This window comes from Colletotrichum abscissum (assembly GCF_030869225.1).
Source record: "Colletotrichum abscissum strain IMI 504890 chromosome Unknown Scaffold_7.1, whole genome shotgun sequence".
Lineage (NCBI taxonomy): Eukaryota > Fungi > Ascomycota > Sordariomycetes > Glomerellales > Glomerellaceae > Colletotrichum > Colletotrichum abscissum.
Window position 1 is genome coordinate 1,299,800 of NW_026850514.1, and position 19,386 is coordinate 1,319,185.

Sequence of the window (19,386 nt, forward strand, 5' to 3'; positions counted from 1 at the left end):
TGAATGATAAGACAATGCTATGTGGATAGATAATCTACAGCTTTGACGTCCTTGCCTGGCGGATCTTTGCAAACTCCTCGGTGTTTCCGAGGCGCCAGCTAACGGTATCTCCCCACTTCCCTGCCTCCTTCTCCTGAGGTTCCTTCCAACGCCACCTTGCGACCGGCTGCTTGTTATCAGGAGCCTCCAAAAGGTTCTTGACCCAGTCACCCACAAGCGGGATCAGCTTCGCGGCGTGACCCGAGTCACCAGACATGAGCACCACGGAGTCACTCGACTTAGGGACATAATCGATGATGAAGTCCGAATCAGCCGTGTCAGCAAACCAGCAGATGGTCTGCTTGATAAGCGGACGGTCCTTGAGTGCCGGGAGCGTTTCCGCCAGCAGCTGCCGCACCTTGGCCTGATCGTGCGGCGGCATAAACTGGCTCTCCTCATACGCCGGCGGGAGTGAGATTCCCGTCTTTGGATCCGTGTTGACGTATCCTCCGCCCATGGGGCACAGCTTGAGCAGGTTGGTCTTCGGATCCGGCTCGAAGTAGAAACCGAGGTCGCGCGCGTAGGTGACGGGGATACCACGGAGCGCAGACGTCTCGTCGTCTGTCAGCTCGACGTGAGCGACAGACCAAGACTTGGCAACGACCTGCTTGCCGCACTCTGGAACAAGTCTCGCCGCTGCCGCGCCAGTAGCGACAATCACGAGCTTCGCCGAAATCTGACTGCCAGTCTGCGTCCTAATGCCGGTTGCCTTCCGGCCGGCACCGGTGTTCTGGTACACAATCTCCTGTACGCCACCGTGCTGCCCGAGGAAGAACTTTACGCCCCGTACCCGGGTAGCGTTGTAAAGGGCGATCAGGGCATTGCCAGAGTGGACATATCCGTCAAACTTGTTAAGGTAGCCCTTCCAGCCGGAACACGGGCCTTCTCCGTACTGCCAGACATTGTAGTTGATGTCCTGGCCACCCTTGATGGGCACCACGTACTTTGCGAGAAGGGGGTGGTCTTCTGAGGCCTTCTGGAACCTGTGCAGAGTCTCGGCGGCCCGCTCAGGGGCGTTGGCCGAGACGCAGTGAAGAAACCCTACCCGGTGAAATGAGGGTGCGAAAAGAGGCGTTTGCCATGCTTTCGCAGCTTCCTGTTGCAAGTCAGAGAGGCTTTCCCTAGTAGATAAGGCAGCTCACTGGGGTTTAACTTACTATAGTGAGATTTGTGTAGAAAGGGTCTTCGTACTCAGCCCTGAAGATCTTGTTGATATCGTTGGCAGCAGAGTCCCTGGGAGGTATTTGCTCGTGCTTGTCGAAAACGGAAATGTCCGTGTAGCCAGCCAAAGACAGGTGGTAGGCCGTAGATAGACCAAAGGCACCGGCGCCCACAATGATGATTGGGTCGGATTTACTGACACCCATGATGATGGTTGGAGGCTAAGGCGGAGATTAAGGACGGGATTGTGCGAATGAAAGCACTGTTGATTCAGTGTGAATACAGGGCCCTTGAGCAGCACTACTAGCCATTGAAGTATGATATCTTCAAGCAGTCGTATATGACCTTCCGTGATCTTTCCCAGGACCGGCTGGCTTCGGGCCCTTGCCCCGGCTTCGGATCCAAGATACTGGAGATACTCATGGCACCATCTCCATCATGGGGTAGTTGGTTAGCGTAGCCGCGTCGAGCGGGGTGGTGGCCGTGGTGGAATCAATGCCGTGTTACTCTGTTCACGGCCGGGCAACTTGAATGGCCTGGAACTTGTTTGCGGCACAAGAGGCGTGGCTCTATTTCTGGGCTATCAAGGCGGATGGTGAGCCGATATCTGTCCAAGAGACATCGGGAGCTGACCCGGTGGTCAACCTTCGCTTGATTGGTCAAACTGACTCGGGTGGAACTTTACCAACACGCCGGCCATCCAGCCGGTCATCTTACCGCCCAGCCACAAGCTTTCATGATTGCGTAGTAATGTTCGGCAACGAGATCAAGACGTAAAAGACGAGAGTATGGTTTGCGATAGCGATATCACATGGTTTCAAGGAACACATTCCTGGTTTTCCTATCGCTGGTAGAACTGACGCGTGATATGTATGTACTGTGTAGGTAGTAGACTTGCAAGTATGTGACTCCCATTCCGTAAGACTAAATTACCGCTGTGGTGATTCCCGTAACACTCAGTCAGCATGTTACGTCACTTCTTAAGCCCACAGGAAATGGAGCAAACCAAGGCCACCAATTCTTCGGCGCCGCCCAGGCAATTCACCTCTGGCAAGTGGGACGATAGTTGCTTCAAGTCTCCGTACTTGACCAAATGAATCAGAGCATTTGCGTCCGGGACGATACTAAGATGCAAGGTTGGTGTTTGACAAGGGTAGCTTCGCTACTTTGCGCAATTTGCGAATTTGCGGCAGGACTCTTAATGTTCAAGAAATGGGGTGAATGTAAAATTTCTTCATTTTTTGACTATCCCTAAATTACACAATGCGCCATTTTGCATGCAACCGTGACCGCGACCCATTCGGTATCCCACACACTGCACTTATTTGTTGCTAGGGTACAGGAACTCAGTCTGAGGGAAGAACTCTTCCTTGATCAATCTGGGGCTGACGAAGCGACGCATGACGTCTGCGCTTCCTGCCTTGTCGTTGGTGCCACTGGCGCGGGCACCGCCGAAGGACTGCTGGCCGATCAGGGCAGCGGTGGTCTTGCAGTCTGGGAGAGGGTTTGGAGTTAGCAAATGGATACACGTTGACGTTAGTGGTGGGGAAGGGAACATGGGTAAACTCACTGATGTAGAAGTTGCCTGCAGAGTAGCGCAGGGCATCCTCGGCCTCGCGGATGGCGCGTCTGTCGTTGGCGAAAACGGCGCCGGTCAGGGCGAAGCCGCCTCCGCTCTGGTCGACCTTCTTCAGAGTGGAGGACCACTCGGCATCGGGGTAGGTGGAGATGGCCAGGACGGGGCCGAAGATCTCCTCGTTGAAGAGGCGGTGGTCCGGAGAGTCGGCCACGTAGACGGTGGGGTTGACGTAGTATCCGTCGGAGCCGTCGTAGGTGCCGCCGACCACCAGCTTAAGGGAAGAATCCTTATTGCTCTCGTCGATAATGTTCTTGATCTTGTTGAAGGAGCGTTCGTGGATGACGGGGCCCATGAAGGCATCTAGCTTGCCGTCGGGGCTTCCAATAGTAATCTCCTCGACCTTGGACTTCAAGCTGGAGATGAACTCCTCGGCCTTAGACTCAGGGAGGTAGACGCGGGAGGTGGCGGAACACTTCTGGCCCTGGTACTCGAAGGCGCCGCGGATAGTGTGGTTGACGGCGTGCTCGATGTCAGCGGTCGGGTGGATGAGGTGGAAGTTCTTGCCGCTAGTCTCGCCGACGACACGGGGGAACTCGCGGTAGGTCTTCTTGCCGATGCCCTCGCCGATTCTGGCGTACAGGGAGCGGAAGACGTCGGAGGAGCCGACGAAGTTGAGGCCGGCGAATTCGCGGTGGTTAAGGACAACGTCAGTGACTTCCTCGGCGTCACCGGGGACGAACTGAATGACGTTGGGGGGCAGACCAGCCTCAAGGAGGATGTTGTAGAGGATCTGGCTGGCGTAGATGTTGCTGGGTGAAGGCTTCCAGACGACAACGTTGCCCATCAGCGCGGGGCCGGAAATGAGGTTACCGCCAATGGCAGTGAAGTTGAAGGGGGAGATGGCGTAGACAAAACCCTCCAGAGGACGCCATTCCAGGCGACTAAAAGTTTTTGTCAGTATCAAATTCATTGAAAATCATCGCTTGATCCACATACCTCCACATGCCGTCAGAACCACGGGTGGGCTGCTTCTCGAGAATCTCTGCCGCGAAGTTGCAGTTGAGTCTGAAGAAGTCGGCCAACTCGGCAGCCGCGTCAATCTCTCCCTGCCACATGTTCTTGCCTTGGCCGAGCATGGTCGCCGCGATGAGCTCATAGCGGTATTTGGTCACGGCGAGCTCTGCCGCCTTTTGGAAGATGGCAGCCCGGTCGACGAAGGGGGTGTTCTGCCAGCTCTCCTTTGCCTCCAGCGCCGACTCAATTGCTGACGAAACCTGCTCCTTGGATGCGAGGGGGAAGTTGGAGAACTTGGTCTTGTGCTCGGAGGGAAGAACGGTGTCGAAAGACTTGGCCGCGACTTGGGTCTGGCCGCCGAAGAAAAGGTCGCTCTTGGCGGGCAGCTGGGTGCGCAGCTTCTTGAGGGCCTCCTCGAGCTTTGCGCGCTCGGGAGAGTTCTTTGTGTATGTGGGCTGCAAAATGATCATTAGCCAATGCCTGAGCGTACCTCCTCAGATTCGGTTTAAAACTCACGTTGGGCTCGTTTCTGGGGTCGGGAAGTCTGAATGGCGCAGTCGCCTTCGTCCTTCTTTGTGTAAGAGCGACCGGGGCTGTGGTAGGGCGCAATCCTGATCTCAGAGATCCAACTGGTCTCGCAGACCTCATGACGCTGTGGACTTGCATTCTGACTGATTGTATGGGTATAAAGCTCAAAGATAGAAAATGATACACGAAGATTTCGTCTTGAGTGTCGATGGGGTGATTATGGGTGATGAACCTGTGCTTTTGATGAGGAGAGCTTGCTGATACTGCTTGAGATCATATGACAGCTTCGCAGTCTCATCGTCTTATTTGACAATGGCTGCTGCACTAGGCCGGTCAAGCTCCCGATAGCTACATGGCATCGTGAACCAATCAAGATCACAATCGATGTCATCTTCACAATCATGCCGAGATCGGACGGGGGTAGATCCCGGAGCGGAGGGGTTGCGGACGCCCTGCCGATATCTACATGCAGGGCCCCCGCCGGTGCGGAGTCATGGTGCATTTCCCCGCAAAATCGGAGGTTGGGGGTCTTTGACAGTTGCATCCGGCGGCGTCTGTTCCCGTGCTCCATCGCGGTTAGAGTCCTATCTTGATACATGGTGGTTCTACGTAGTCGACGATGGCTTCACGGAGACAAGTCCGATTACGCTGCTACAGCCATGGGTTCTGATTGATAAGTTTTAGGAAATGCGGCGTCATGGCGAAGACAAATCGATAACATTAGTTGTGGGGCTCAGCTTTCACAACTTACTTAGAAGACAAGTTTGAAGCAGTCACAATGCTGTTAAATCCAGGAAATGGCTATCTATCACGGGCCATCCGTAGCACATCTGTCTCAATTAGCGGAGTTGTGGGTATGCAATGGGTGTAGAATAGAGATAAGTAAGGCGTTAGCCACGTCTACCAAGCATGGAAGACTGTCTGCGCTCTCCTACCCAAAACGCTTGTGAGAATGACTCGGCTCGAGACTCAACAAGGTCTGGAACACAACGACCACGAACCATGTTCCGTCTGGGGAAACTTGGCGGGTGACCTCGCGGCTGGCACCATCTCCGCAATCCTCATCTCTCCGGCAATCACAATCCTAGATCGGTAAGATAAATCTGCCCAGGACCCTTGGAATTCCATTGACTAAACAAAAACCGTTTGCAGAGCGGTAGTCGAGCGGACAACAACAGGGCGGCCCCTCATCCGAGGGCTCCACGCCCAACTACGCTCCGCCATCCGTCGACCCCGCGGCTTCTTCTTCGCCCGGCCCCTCGGGATCGTCTGGACCCTGTACGCAGCAACCTACGTCACAGCCAACGCCGCCACCACCGTGGCCGAGAGGTTCGACGGTGCAGCTGCCGCAGCGAGCACAGCTACCTTTGCCTCCACGTTTCTCGTCAACGTACCCCTCGGGGTGTGGAAGGACCTCCGCTTCGCAGAGATCTTTGGTTCCTCCTCCGGCGCCGCTCCCGAGGTGGGAAAGGCAGTGGTGGCGGCGGCCCCACGCAAGCTTCCCAAAGCCGCGACGGCGACGTTCCTCGTCAGAGACGCTGTCACCATCTTTGGGTCGTTTACGCTCCCGAACTGGATATCGGCAGCAATCCCGGACTCTGTCACGTCTTCCCCACATGCCAAGGCGACAATCACGCAGCTGACGGTTCCCGTGTTGTCGCAAGTCGTGGCATCGCCGATTCATCTGATTGCGCTGGACTATTACGAGAGGCAAAGCAGGCTACCGTTCTCTAATCGAGTTGCGCGGACGCGGGAGCACATGCCGTCGACGATCGTGATGCGATGTGTGAGAATTATACCGGCGTTTGGTATTGGGTGTTTGGCAAATTTGGAGTTGCGAACTTTCTTCCAGCAATGGTTTTCAGCATACACATAGCAATTGGTTAGAAAATAGAGATAATAGCATTGAAAGCATTCTGCAGTGCCAATCACATTTCTCAGTCGTGAATCGCGATGTGTGAAGATGCAACTTTTGTATAATGGGTAGTCCGACCTCTGAACTAATGCCTGGTATCATTGGGGTGAGGATCGCTACCCATGAGACGAGCGACTGTCACAGCCTCTCTCAAAGCCTTTCCAAGGTGTCCTCTTACAGCCCCTTCCTCCAAGACCATCAGGCCTCCGATTGTGCACCCTTCCGGTGATGTTCCTTGATCTCTCAGGCTGCCTGGTTGCAGACCGTTCTGCATGAGTGTCGCGCTACCCAGCATGGACTGGAAGATCATAGTCTGTGCAAGATCCCTTGGAACACCGACGGCAACGGAAGCATCGATGAGAGCATCTGCGATGACTGCAAAGAAGGCTGGCGTAGATCCTCCCACGGCGGTCGTAGCGTTCATCAGCTTCGGCGCAATCTTCACCGTCTTGCCAATCTTATTGAAGATGGCTTCGGTGAGCTCCATGTACTTGGCTGGCACTGATGGCTCCGAGATCTCGATCGCAGTAAGGGACTGAGAGACCATAGCCGCAATGTTGGGGAGCGTCCGAACGACCCAAGCCCGGTCCTCTGTGTTCTCGGATGTCGTTTCGCTTCCGTATATCGTAGCTTCTAGCTTGCCTCGAGTCCAGCCGGCGGCTACGCTGATCAGAAGCTTGTCTTTCAAAGCCTCTTTCGTACCCGGCTTGGACAGAACTTCTTCGACATCCGCGGGGTCCACTCCTAGCACTACAACATCCGATTTTTGCAAGGCCGCAATGTTGTCGCCCCTTGAAACCACGAGCTTGTCTCCTGCACTGGAGAAGCGTGTCTTTAGGGCTTCTTCAGACTTTTCGCTTCGAACACATGCGATGAATTGAGTGATGGGGAGGGTGTTGTCTTCCAGCAGTGATTTCAGAATGGGAATCCCTAGGTTACCTATGTACCGGTTGATTAGCATAGGTAGTTCGAACGATCAATCTCATATGATAGTAACTTACCACAACCCAAAATGCACAGCTTGACATCCTTGAATGCTTCCATGTTGACTCTTGTGGTCTAATGTGAGATGTGTACTGTTTGCCGGCTGATGAGAGGCTGGGGGTTGAGAGGAATCTGGGCTAATTCTCGCTTGGTTGAAGTTGTTGTTTGTCCAATACCTTTTTCGGCCGACTGCTCTGAGTTGAACTGAAGAAATGCCCCTCCCCCTACTATCTTGATGTGAATCGAGTGCGATAAAGCTACCCTGGTCCTAGTAGCTACCCCTCACACCGGCGCTGGACGGGAGATCCCCCGCCACGAAGCTAATCAAGTGGGGTTGATATACGGGAGGCCATCCGACACAACATCGACCTCACGGAGTCACGGCACTCTCTCTCTCTGAGTCTCTTTACTCGGAACATATCACGAGAGACCCACACATGTCAGATAAGATTAACGATTAACGAAGAAAGATCGATTTGCTATCTTTAGCCAACAGTCCGAGACCGGAAGAATCTAGACCGCAGTCTCCTGCCCACCTCCGCCTTCAGCGCCGCATACTCGTCCACCGTCCTAGAAACGGCATCCCGGTTCTCCACCGCCCTCCGCAAAAGATACGCCACGCACTCGCCCATGCTGCCCCACGTCGAGCACTTCCACACCTGCGGCGAAGGGTCTTGGCTCCCCTCCTCCTTGAGCGCCAGCAGCGAGAAGCTGACCTCGTCCGACATGCCCTGCAGCTGCGCGAAACCAACCGGCACCGTCGGGAGTCCTTCCTTTAGCCTCTGCTGGTGGAGCTTGTGCGCCGTGACCACGCTCTCCTTGTTGTGACTCGCCAGGAAGAGGTTGAGCGAGGGGAACGGCTTGCCGCCCGGGGCTCCATATTCTCCAATGTGCCGCCTAAGGGCACCCTGCGCGATGCTGTTGTAGGCGTTATCAGTATCCTTCTTTGTGTCGTGAATCAGGGACCGCTCGTCGGAGCCCATGTAGGCGCCTCTGACTAGCTTCAGGCCGTGCGTGAAGCCTTCTTGGTTGGCCATCTCCAGGTGCTTGGCCAGGGTGGTCGGAGTGCTCTTGAGATATGCCTGGTAAGTGTTGTAAATCGTAGCGTAGCCGTCGCGGTTGAATTTGCGCATCAGTTCCATGCCTGCAAGGAAGATGCCCCATTGGAAGTGTTGAGACTCGGCGTCAAGGAGGAGTCTCACGCCACGGTCTTTGCATCTTTGGCTCACTTCTTCGAGGGCTTGCATCATTTGTTGGGGAGGCAGCTGCCTTGCGGCAAAAGCTTCTGTGACACGAGGGCCGGCTCCTGTAAGTCTGCGAGTTGGCAATGTTAGCAAATTGTCAGGTATCATAAGGCGTATAAGTGATTTTTAGCTTACTTGAGAGCAAGTTGATCGCCATCACCAAGTAGATCGACAGTCTCCAAAACACCCTGCCTCCAGGACTCGATGGTAGAATCGAGACCACCCTTTGTCAGATCCTCCGACTCGATACCCAAGCCGTGCTCCACGTTCGTCTTTGCATCAAAAATTGTTTCTTTCGCGTATGTGAGGATTGTACCGCGGAAACCCATAAATCTCAGGTGCCGCATGGTCTCTTGCGTCTCCTTTGGTGTCTCTCCCGCACAGAACTGCTTGTAAAAAACGCTCTTGAGCAAAGAGTGAAGAACAGGGTTTCTGTCGACATCTGTGAAGAATCCTCTGTTTGGTCTTGTGAAGAATGATAGCGCTGCGAGTGAAGGGCCGAGGAGCATAGGCTTTGAGGAGATGGCAGAGACCAAAAGAGACCTCATGAGAACTGGTGTGGGCAGAGCTGCCAAAGTAGAAGGTGTGACAATACCAGTCGCCTTGTCTGCAACTAGGGGTGCTGTAGAGAGTGACCTTGGTCTAGTCGTCTTTGAGAATGCGGTTGTGACATGGCGGCTAACAGGCTTTCCTGCCGTGAGGGAGGATTTGCAGTATGAAGGCTTCATGGTGAGAATTACTGATGTGATGATGATTATTCTGACTTGAACTCAATAGTATCTACTAGAGCGGACGCATTGCCTTTATGATGTGGCATGTGGCACATCGTGGTCCATCCTGGTGAGCCGTACCAGTTCCCTTTCCTACACACCAACGCATAGCTGATCCATCAGACGCTCCCAACGACATCGGAAGTGTCAGAATGCGTATACTCCTTTGGAAACTCAATAGACACACAGCCACGTGGATTCCGATGCCAGCTTATCGATACCCCGCTTAACAACGCGGGGTAAGATAGCACAGGCATTCATGTCTGGCTGTCACGAGGTGACAAAGATAGGTGTGCATGCAGTGTGCGCTTCCGGTGGCACATCTCGGGGGTCCATGATGACGGGCTAGATTGAAGGTTCGCTGAAACCAAAACCGGCCTTGGAATCCGATTGTTTTAGGTCATGTTTGTGGGGGTGGACGGATCTTTGAGCGACTGGTCGGTTTCGAATCCGGATGGGTTGAGTCGGAGAGGGGGCCGATGATAGTCTAAGTCGGGGCAACGGGTGGCAGGTACGAAAAATGCGCCGAGTGATACGAGCATCGCGGGGATTCGTCCTAGGTCCTATCACGGAGCACCCCTTGATTCCTTTGACTAAGTGAAATGGTCTAGTGATCAGTCAATGACTAGTTGCAGATGCATTGTCGAGATGCATTGTCGGAAAATCGAAACCAAGGGATTGGTATAAGCCCGGCATTCGCTCCGTTGAGGGGTCTATACAAATACCGCCGGCTACCTTGACCATATGGGGCAGATAGTGGCGGGTTGTATAGTCGCTATTGATCAGAGAGATCTCCTCAAGGCAACTTTCCTCCACCTCTTGTTGCCTGTCCCACCCCCGAGTTGGTCTTGTCCTCAGCGTACCGTTTGTACACCTCAATATAGGCATCACCGTCACTTAGCGTATCCTTTACGCTTTGCCTCTCTTTGATAGCATCGTACCATTGCCTCCACCTCTTCCATGCCGCTTCATCATCGCCGCCTTCCCCTTCAGAGGGGATCCCAAGTCCTCCTGGCTTGTAATGATCGAATAGGAACAGACGCATGGCCCAAGGGGCTATCATCACGTCCACGAGACTGAATGTCTTTCCCAAGAACCAGGGACCTTCGGAATCCATCTGTGCAGTCAAAGTTTTGATGTGAGCCAAGAACTCATCACGTGCTTTTTCGATGCTGTACTCCTTCTCTGGAGTGTGCTGAATAAATTTGTAAAATGCCGGCACGACGCGAGAGTTGATGTGATCGATCCACAACCGGCACCTCGCACGATCATACGCCGCCTCCGGGAGAAGGTGCGGCCCATAGTTGTTCCCGGCATATGCTTCCTCAAGGTACTCGGAAACCACAGTGCTGTCGTAGAGCGGTCGTTGCTCGTTGCCCTTCACATCCACGGGAACGGCCAAGGTCGGGACCAGCCCCCGAGGGTTCATCTTTAGGAACTCGGGATCCTTCTTGTACGGGTTGATCTCGATGTACTGGTGGGGAATCTGTTTTTCGTGGAGGACGATCCATGATCGCTGGACAAAGGGGCAGAACCAGCCGCCGTAGAGCTTCAATGGGTGCTCTTCCGAGTGCTTTGCTGCGAAGTCGGCTGCGGCACCCGTGGTACGCGCGCCGATTGATGTGTCCACATTTGACATGTTGCCAAGTAGCACGAAGTTGAACTAGAGTTACAATATGCCAAATGACTGTGGCTCAGCGTTCTCTAGGTTGTTTTGTTGATGAGGTATTATGTGTATCTTATGTGGCGATGGTAAAGTTCTAATGATGATGGAAGTGATGCGACCCCTCTGATGACGTGTTACTTTACAGCAGACAGCCGGAAATATGGAGGTCTCGGCCGGCTCTTACTGCTGGTATCCACTTCAAAGCCGTTCACTTCGGCAAACACCTCCGGATTACCGCCGCTGCTACAACGCCTACCCAAATCAATAGGACTCCTACTGGAACTTGGTATTCGAGGGGAGCTTAAGGCTTGAAGATCAAGTGTAATATTGGCAAGAATCTCTTTGTCGAGTGCAAGTGGAATGCGTGATTATTCGCCAGACTAGGATAAGTGATGGCTTTGATGTCAAACCCCCATTTCTAAGTCGCCGGTACAAGAGTATCGTGGTTAATCTTTTGTGCCACAGGAGTGTACCTCCACCGACTAAAGTATGCGGGCGTCATCCCATCACCGCCATTGTTAGTAGCATACGCCCCGACAATTGTGCCTACAGGATCGCCATGTCAATCATCAGAACTTCAATGGACTGAGTTAGGGGGCTTACCGGTGAACGGGCCACTGCCTCCAGAAACGATCAACGCATTCGCCGATCCAATTTCCAGATATTCTTCTGGGCGAGAAGCCGGAGCTGCCCCGAAAACATACTTTGAGTCGCTGATAGCAGATACGGAGAGCTTTATCGGCTCCGATCTCCAGGCTTTGGGCACTGTCACGAGAGCTATCTCGGGAACGGTGATGTTGGGCTTTCCTGAGGCCTCGACCTTGAAACGGAACTTCGGAACAAGCGACTGGTTGGAGCAAGCTGGCAAGTTCACAATGCCTAAATCTATGTGCTGGAATTGGGTCAAGAAGACCGAAATGCCGGCTTCCTCGTTTTCAACTTTTGGCTGGAATGAGACGTCGACGGTGTAGTTGAACAGCGTAGCACTCTGCTTGCGTGCGATGAATCCGAGACCATCTTGTTCTGGGTTAAATTCTGGTGTTGCTGAAAGGTTGACAGGTGAAGGAGATATCTGCAGCGTGTTGGCATGCCCCTCCGGTGAGACTCTGAACAGATCTGTCTTTGGTGGACGCCAAAAGATAAAATGCCTAGGAATCTCCGAGCCCGGCGTAAAGTCGACAACGTCGGGTTCGTTGATCCAATGACCATTGCCGGGGATATCTCTGTTCGTGGGAGGCAAAGGTCCATCCATAACACCAAGTACCTCGTCGAGTACTGGCCAACCCCCATCATCCCATTTGACGGCAAAGAGAACAGTCTCGCGCCCCATTGGGTAGATCTCCCACTCGGGACCTGACCTAGTTGCCAGCGCGACACCCCACCAATTCCCGGAGGCGTCTTGGAAGAGGTCAGCGTGTCCCACCGTCTGAAAATACAAGTCGGTATTCTTGGCCGTTAGAATAGGGTTGTGCGGAGCTCCTTCGTACGGTCCTGCCAACTCTTTCGCTCGAGCAATCGTTACAGAGTGATTTGTTTCCGTTCCACCCTCTCCAATCAGCAGATGATAGTAGTCATCTTTGCGATACAAATGCGGCCCCTCGGGGTTGCGATCCCCGGTGCCGTTCCAGACTTTGATAGGCTCCTTTGCCGCGCCCGTCGAAAGATCGATTTCGCTAATGTAGATACCGGCAGCCACCGACATGTACACCTTGTTGTTGTCCCAGAAGATGTCCGGGTCAATATCGTTTGCCGGATTCTCGACGCGAAGGGGACCCGTCCACGAGGCATCATCGTATGGGTCGGTGGTTGTGAAGAGTAAGATCTTGGGGCCCCACCCTTCATACCAAGAGACGTACGATGTGATGAGGTAAAACGTTCCTTTGCGGAACCTGATTGTAGACGCCCAAATACCCTCATTCTGTCCCGAGTTCCGGTAGAGTTCCGGCACTTGCTCCGGTCGCGTCAAAGCATTGCTGGCAAGTCTCCAATTTACCAAGTCCTTGCTGGCGTATACGGGAACACCCGGGAAAGCCAGAAATGAGGAGACAGTACAGAAGAACGTGTCATCATATTCCTTGACAAAAGTGCAGCTAGGATCAGAGTTCCAACCCGGGAGGATCGGGTTGTTGAAGGTTTTGTTGACCTCCTGAGACTGGCTTTGGGCCGCCAGTGTGACGACTGACAGCCAGACGAGGCTGAAGAGTCGCATTGGGAGATCTGAGACGAACGTGATCAATCTGAAGATGTCGGATCTTGTCTCGCAGCACTTCGAGTTTGATTGAGTAGCCCTGGGCGTTAAGTCGCCTTTTGTATCAAGTCTTTTTTTCGACCAAGGTACATCTTAGCGATTACGCACTGTCGGCAATGCACAGAGTTCTGCTTGTGGCATAATTGTGGGCGAACCCGAGAACGATTTCTTAGCAATTTCACTGCATTTCTTCCACCAATTCAATGGTCTGATTTTGATGCCATCTTGGGTGATTAAGGTATCCTAGGGCGGGGTTGAGCGTTCATATGTGGTTTGTCTATCGTCTTGAACCCCGCACAAATTACCCGTCGTGTTCGGCTCTTTTCCCGATGATACCGTCGTATTCATAGGCTTGATCTATCCGACAAAGTCGCTTATAAACAAGAGTGCCTAGCGTATGCAAGCGGCTGACACCTTTCAGGGGATAATCGCGGATTTAGCGATGGTTGCTAAGTCGAATAAACATAAAGCATCCTAGACCTACTTATGAGGCACTTTCATCCTGTCTTTATTTTGTTCCCCGTGAAGAGCGACTATACGAGGTGTCTACGACTTTTGTAACATGCCACCTAGGGGAACCATACTCACAGTACAATATCTTTTGGTAGCCGCATTTCGTGTTCAAAAGCTTTCGATGTTCATGAATGCGCAGGGATTGATGGAATTCAGAGAGTGAATGAGTGTTATAGAATGTTATATATCTGAAGTAAGCTAAGAATCGAAGGTTGTAAGACAGAAGATAGCTCAAATTTCCCAAAATTTAACGCCGCCAAATGCAATTCCCTTTTGACCGTACCGTGCAACCCGCTCAATGCACATGCAATTACCGCCATGACAGCCCAATAGCTCCCACAATCAAATGGCCTAATCATCGATAGACCGTATGTTTAGAGCTTGAAGCCTCCAAGGGGGTTCGGGTTGGGGATGACAAAGCCACCCTGCTGAACAGGAGGAATGACAGCATCGCCCTTCTGCGCAGCCAAAGCCTTGTGCTTGGCGAGAGTGAAGTCGGGGCTGTCAAAGTTCTGGTTGATGACGCCGACCATGCCGTTCTTGCAGTGCTGGCCGGCGTTCTGGGCGCAGTAGTACCAGATGGGCTTCTTGTCCTCGACGACGATTTGGAAAACGTTGCCGGACTGGCCCTCGGGAGTGAAGAAGTTGAAGCCGGAGAAGAAGGAGGAGCCGTCGGCCAGGGGATTGCACGGGTTGCCAAAGTTGGACTCGGCGACGGAGTGGTTGCGGGGCAGGTAGTGCCACTCGACGATGTCACCGACCTCGGCGACGACGTTGTCCGGGTCGAAGCGGAGGCCGCCGAGGCCGGCGACGACGGAGTGGGTGACGCCTGTGAGCTCGTAGGTGCGGGTCGGGGTCTTGGTGCCGGCGGTGTTGGTGGGAGCGGCGGAGACGGTGGCGGCGGCGGCCAGGAGGACGGTGGAGAAGGTCTTGATGGAGAACATTTTGTCTGGATCCGTGGTTTTGGATGTATGTAAGAGGTAGAACTCGGATGCGTAGCGAGAGAGAAGACTCTAGGAAATAAAGAAAAATAGGAAAGAAGATAGGAAAAGTTGGAAGGTTGGTTTGGTTGTTTGCGCGAATGTGTGATGATGGGAGAACAAATACACTAACCGACAGCGACATCTTCTTATTATATATAATTTACAGCGTCGTGCGATGCTATTGCTTTGGGTCTTTGGTCATCGTGACCAGCTGACGGCGTTATTGTACAGCCCTACTGAAGCATCCTCTTCCACCTACACGACCCGCCTCCTCCGACTGGGGGAAGCTCATCTCCCAGCTTCCTTCGCGTGAACAACGCTAGCTCTCCGAAAGAAGTTTCCTCATCTGTCATGTACCGCCTGGCACGCAGATCCGGGACGGCGGTTACCCGGAGGGCTGCCAACCGGCACTAGATCCTTTGTTGGCGCTAGAATCTCACTCAGACGAACGAGGAACGCGACGTGAGTGGTCCGTTGCCGCGCAGCTGCGGACAAAGAACGTGCTGACAGTGGAATTGGCGTCTGACCTATGCGTGTGCGGCACATATCGCAGAAGCTAAGGTCGTTAATAGCCGGGGGCTGAGCTCGCTCGTGGGCTGCCAGCAAACACCGCCCCGATGCTGAGATGAACGCTGCCCGCGTCTAATTTTAAACTCCATTACCAATTTCAAGCTAGCCAAGTGGTGACTGATAAACATGGTATATGTGCATGACTTTGCCATGCGGACTAGCCCTGAATATATTGGTATCCCTCCTTTTGCTCTAGCTCCCTCCGAACCTAGGACGATGGAAAATCCTGCGATGCCGAAAATAGGTGTTTGATATTCACGATACCTTCGTTCCGTTTCCGAACTGAGATTTAGATCACTTCATCCCGGTTTAATCAGAATCACAGCCTAAATGCCCCATCTTGATATTTGGAATGAGCGCAGTTGACCCTTACTATCCACTTGTACGATGGCGCCTAGCAAAGGAGAAACCCCCGTCAATACTTCATAGCCTGAACTCGGCATCAGCGGAAGCAGAAAAGAAAGGCTTCTCGATGCCTATACGCCTCTCGAAGAGTTAGAGAGCTTGAGCCCGATGACGGAAGACGGTCCGCGACAGAAACCAGGACTCTGCATATCCCCAAATGACACGATTAGAGCAACGTAAGCTAAGGTATTTTACACACCTATGGATAGACCTTTTGAGCCGAAGGATCGATTTAGCTTGTCGGCGTCTCGACAAGAATTCTCTCTTCAACATATTTCAGCAGCGACCAGTCATATGGCCAACCTCCATAACGCTCGAGTTCCGAGATACGTCCTTCAGTAGGCTGCTAACCTCAGCTATCCTTGATCACCAAGACCTTGCGCCTAATGTGTGACTTGCCTGGAGCCAATAAACAGCATAAACAACCTCGCTGCCGAGAATAGCATGAGGCTGTGGACTTCACTGCGAGTATTGACACCTAAGTCATGAAGTTTCTAGGTCGTCCGCATAAGCCCATACGTATAGCTGGTGTTTTCCTACACCTCTTTTTGAAAATCTAAACCCTGAAAGAACCCAAGATCGTGTTGCTATGCTAGGTATAATGGAAAGAAGAATGACAGAAAGGAAAAGAAAACTGAAAGCAAGGCTATATGCAATGGTCGTTTTCGGTCGTAAGCCATGATCACCCATCGCATCCCAAAGGCGAAAGCTGGCAACCGTATATCATACAGCTCTCGTCAGATGGTATCGTCGCCAAACAAACAGGACAAGACACAAGGAAACACGACCGCGGTCTAGGTTTCATCCGGCCTTGACGGCCTTCTCAGCTCCTTCTCCATCCTCGGACTCTTCCCCATCCTCCCCATTCGCCTCGGCCTCCTCAGCCTCCTTCTTCTCCTGTTCCAGTTTATACCAAGGCCCGTGTATCGCACCCGTTCCAGCGCCAACCAATAGCCCGAGCCCTGTCGTAGGGATAGCTGTGACACCGCCGACAACAGCCCCCACCAACGTACCCACCCCGGCGCCCAGTCCCGTACCAAGTCCGGCGCCGATGCCCGCGCCACCGATGCCGCCCTGCCACACGCCGCTCTGCAGCCGCTTCGACTGCTTAGCCGACCCCTGCGCCTTTTTCTCGTGCTCCGCCGCCTCGGCGAGTATCTTCTTCTTCTCCTCCGGGTCCTCGGTCGCCTCGGCCCGCTCGCGGAGCGCCTGCGCGGCTTCGGTCTCTTTCTGTGCCTCTTCGAGCTTGGCGGTCGCTTGGGCGAGAACCTTTTCTTTTTGGGTCTGCTTTTGTTCTTCCGTCTGCTTCTCGTCGGGTGGTGTTGGTGGGGAAGACATTATGTGAAGTGTGGCGTCGGTGGCCGTGCGAGGTTGCTCGAAGAGGAGCTTTTGGACGCTTGAGGCTGGAGCTCGGGGAATGGAATGCTGAGGTGGGATGAAGTGTGGAGTTGCGCTGTGCTGTGCCGTACGGTCGGGACGAAACAGTGCAATGAACAAGGCGAAGGAAGGGATGCTGTCGATTACTTGCCAGATTTCGGTAGCGAGTCGTGCAGGTCTGACAGTCACTGGGTAGGATTTGCTTGCGGACTATTGCAAGGTTTTGGAATTATTCGATATCGAAGAAGTCAAGGAAAGTTGGGCGGGCAGCAGCCATAGTGAGGGAGGTACTGACATCATTCGCTTATTGCTTTTTCTGTTTTTCATGTTCTCGCGACATCCCTGCTGCGTGGCGGGGTTGATCTGCTGCCACACGCACAGTGACGTCGGGATCGGGTAAGTTCATAACATGGGGCGCGACGAGCTTAAACGCTCAGAGGTATCTCCTTAGAGCATCAGTATTCCAGCTCTCAAACTTTCTCTTTTTGCATGCAAGTCGTTTTCCAATTGCATAAATGCGTTTTGGATGACCTGCTCACGTGAAGATGGTGGTTTCAGCATTCTGTCACATGCGATTTCCAAATAGTGGGGACTCACGTGGACTGGCGGGAGGTTCGCGACCTTGAAGGAAGGGACAGCATTGAGAGTAGCAAAGACCAACCTCAGGTACCAACTCCTTCACTGGCCACGGTTCTCCAGGGTTCATCTTCATTCCCCCAAGACTCGATATCACAGTTGCTCTACTAGCTAGTCCCGTCGTAGAGTCAACTTCCCTAACCCATTGTTGCACTACCTGGTCTAGAACGTTTGATATAAAGCTTGTGCGAGATTCAAGTAATTGAGTATGATTTCTCCAGGATGGATGCATGTGAATAATTCTTAAAGACAATAATCACTTGAATCACCTATTCATCTGGCTACTCTCAAAGTAGATTGACCTCTGAAAGGGAAGTCGAGTCGAGAATATTCATGGAACACCGCAGACGACAAATAGCCTACACGTAGAGCCCATTTCTCAAAGATAGAGATTGATGAATACTCCAGATTGAGTTCGAACTATCACTAAATCCGAAGTGCTGTCCTTGGACACTGCCAATCTGGTTGTGCTAAAGGTTGGGTTGGAGCCCGGGCACTGTTATGAGCTGAAACCCTCGCACAAATTCACATCGCAAATTTCGAAGTTCTTAAGATCGACCTATTCTCATGTCCCCTCACAACACGTATAGGTTCTACTCATGGGCCTGTCATAATGAGATAGTATGACAGAGAACGAAAAATCCGCACTAGGTGAAGAGTTTTCCTTTTACTTGGGGCCCAACTGAAAATTTCAGATTCTCCTGCCATCACCGAGTCATTCAGCATACGTGTATGACGTTGAAAATCTACTCATGCTTGTACGCTTTGGCCGTATTTCAACCAAGAGAACGTGAGGAATGCATGTATAAACGTACATTGACTCGTCTGACAGACTAGCATCTTACAATTACAGCAAGATATGATGAGCGGTTGGCCACAGACATCAAATGCTGAAAAATGTCGAGTCAGCAAGTCTCTAGGTCTTTGAGGTCAGCAAATATGAAAAAAGGGACTTGATAGAGGAAATAAAGATTTGCAATGTCTGACGGCCCTAGTACCCGGGTTCCACGTATTAAGGTCTCGGAGTGGACCCGCCCCCAGAAATACGTGTATCTGCTAGTGAGCAATCAAGTGACGATAAACTTTGTCAAGTACTCTGTACAGAATCTAGTACAAATTCTAGGCTATGGAGATTACTTTCCAATTGGCCTAGAATAGAAATGAACTGCCGTCCAACACTTTTAAATCAGCCGCCGGTACCCATTTCAGCGTTTGTCTCGGATTTGGAGAGCATTGCAGCGGAACGACCAAGAGGTCGTCACTATCCACATGCGTGGACCGAAACTTGCACGGAATCTGACGGGTATTTTGCACAGTCGTTGAAGAGTGAAGATTCTCAAAGATGCAGGCGCCTGGGAACGAAAACGAGTATCCTAGTCGCGATGTACACAGCAAATGACTACATATCGTGTGCTTTTGCGTCATCTTGTAATGGCAGCGCACCACGTGGTGACAGTAGCATTCACCGATATTGACAAGAAAACTCAATGTCGAACAAGGCGACCACAGCCACGCCTTCGCGAACAACAGTATAACATCCCATGTTCAGGTCAAGCGATTGAGTTTGGCAATGCAGTGACGCAAAGGCTTATCTCGACATCCAAAGTTGAGCCAAGTCCGCCGCCCAGTCTGCCTCGTTCGCGATACCGACAGGACGTTCCCGCCTCCCGCTGTTCCCATCGCCAGCGCGGCCAACGCAAAAAGGTTCCGGCAGCGCGGAACGACGGTAGAGATCCACTGCAGGCGCCAAGACG

General features: G+C 52.7%; 8 protein-coding genes across 8 annotated transcripts; 1 reads left to right on the forward strand and 7 right to left on the reverse strand.

Moving 5' to 3' along the window:
* Positions 1-34: 34 nt before the first annotated feature.
* CABS01_03939 (uncharacterized protein) lies at positions 35-1,406 on the reverse strand (the record flags this gene model as incomplete). Its single annotated transcript, XM_060537311.1, has 2 exons — positions 35-1,135; positions 1,197-1,406. The coding sequence occupies 2 exons, from the start codon at positions 1,404-1,406 to the stop codon at positions 35-37; spliced, it is 1,311 nt and encodes a 436-aa protein (XP_060391569.1).
* Positions 1,407-2,521: 1,115 nt separating this feature from the next.
* On the reverse strand, positions 2,522-4,459 carry CABS01_03940 (1-pyrroline-5-carboxylate dehydrogenase; the record flags this gene model as incomplete). Its single annotated transcript, XM_060537312.1, has 4 exons — positions 2,522-2,694; positions 2,771-3,720; positions 3,776-4,248; positions 4,310-4,459. 4 exons carry the CDS (start codon positions 4,457-4,459, stop codon positions 2,522-2,524), a joined length of 1,746 nt encoding a protein of 581 aa, XP_060391570.1.
* An 814-nt stretch (positions 4,460-5,273) lies between these two features.
* CABS01_03941 (uncharacterized protein) lies at positions 5,274-6,197 on the forward strand (the record flags this gene model as incomplete). The annotated part of the gene is made up of 2 exons (XM_060537313.1): positions 5,274-5,413; positions 5,474-6,197. 2 exons carry the CDS (start codon positions 5,274-5,276, stop codon positions 6,195-6,197), a joined length of 864 nt encoding a protein of 287 aa, XP_060391571.1.
* A 124-nt stretch (positions 6,198-6,321) lies between these two features.
* CABS01_03942 (pyrroline-5-carboxylate reductase) lies at positions 6,322-7,280 on the reverse strand (the record flags this gene model as incomplete). Its single annotated transcript, XM_060537314.1, has 2 exons — positions 6,322-7,175; positions 7,238-7,280. 2 exons carry the CDS (start codon positions 7,278-7,280, stop codon positions 6,322-6,324), a joined length of 897 nt encoding a protein of 298 aa, XP_060391572.1.
* Positions 7,281-7,705: 425 nt separating this feature from the next.
* CABS01_03943 (proline oxidase) lies at positions 7,706-9,192 on the reverse strand (the record flags this gene model as incomplete). Its single annotated transcript, XM_060537315.1, has 2 exons — positions 7,706-8,534; positions 8,600-9,192. 2 exons carry the CDS (start codon positions 9,190-9,192, stop codon positions 7,706-7,708), a joined length of 1,422 nt encoding a protein of 473 aa, XP_060391573.1.
* An 838-nt stretch (positions 9,193-10,030) lies between these two features.
* On the reverse strand, positions 10,031-13,109 carry CABS01_03944 (arabinofuranosidase; the record flags this gene model as incomplete). Its single annotated transcript, XM_060537316.1, has 3 exons — positions 10,031-10,897; positions 11,364-11,446; positions 11,504-13,109. 3 exons carry the CDS (start codon positions 13,107-13,109, stop codon positions 10,031-10,033), a joined length of 2,556 nt encoding a protein of 851 aa, XP_060391574.1.
* A 926-nt stretch (positions 13,110-14,035) lies between these two features.
* CABS01_03945 (extracellular serine-rich protein) lies at positions 14,036-14,605 on the reverse strand (the record flags this gene model as incomplete). The annotated part of the gene is made up of 1 exon (XM_060537317.1): positions 14,036-14,605. The coding sequence occupies one exon, from the start codon at positions 14,603-14,605 to the stop codon at positions 14,036-14,038; it is 570 nt and encodes a 189-aa protein (XP_060391575.1).
* Positions 14,606-16,420: 1,815 nt separating this feature from the next.
* Positions 16,421-16,957, reverse strand: CABS01_03946 (uncharacterized protein; the record flags this gene model as incomplete). The annotated part of the gene is made up of 1 exon (XM_060537318.1): positions 16,421-16,957. One exon carries the CDS (start codon positions 16,955-16,957, stop codon positions 16,421-16,423), a length of 537 nt encoding a protein of 178 aa, XP_060391576.1.
* Between the last annotated feature and the right edge of the window lie 2,429 nt (positions 16,958-19,386).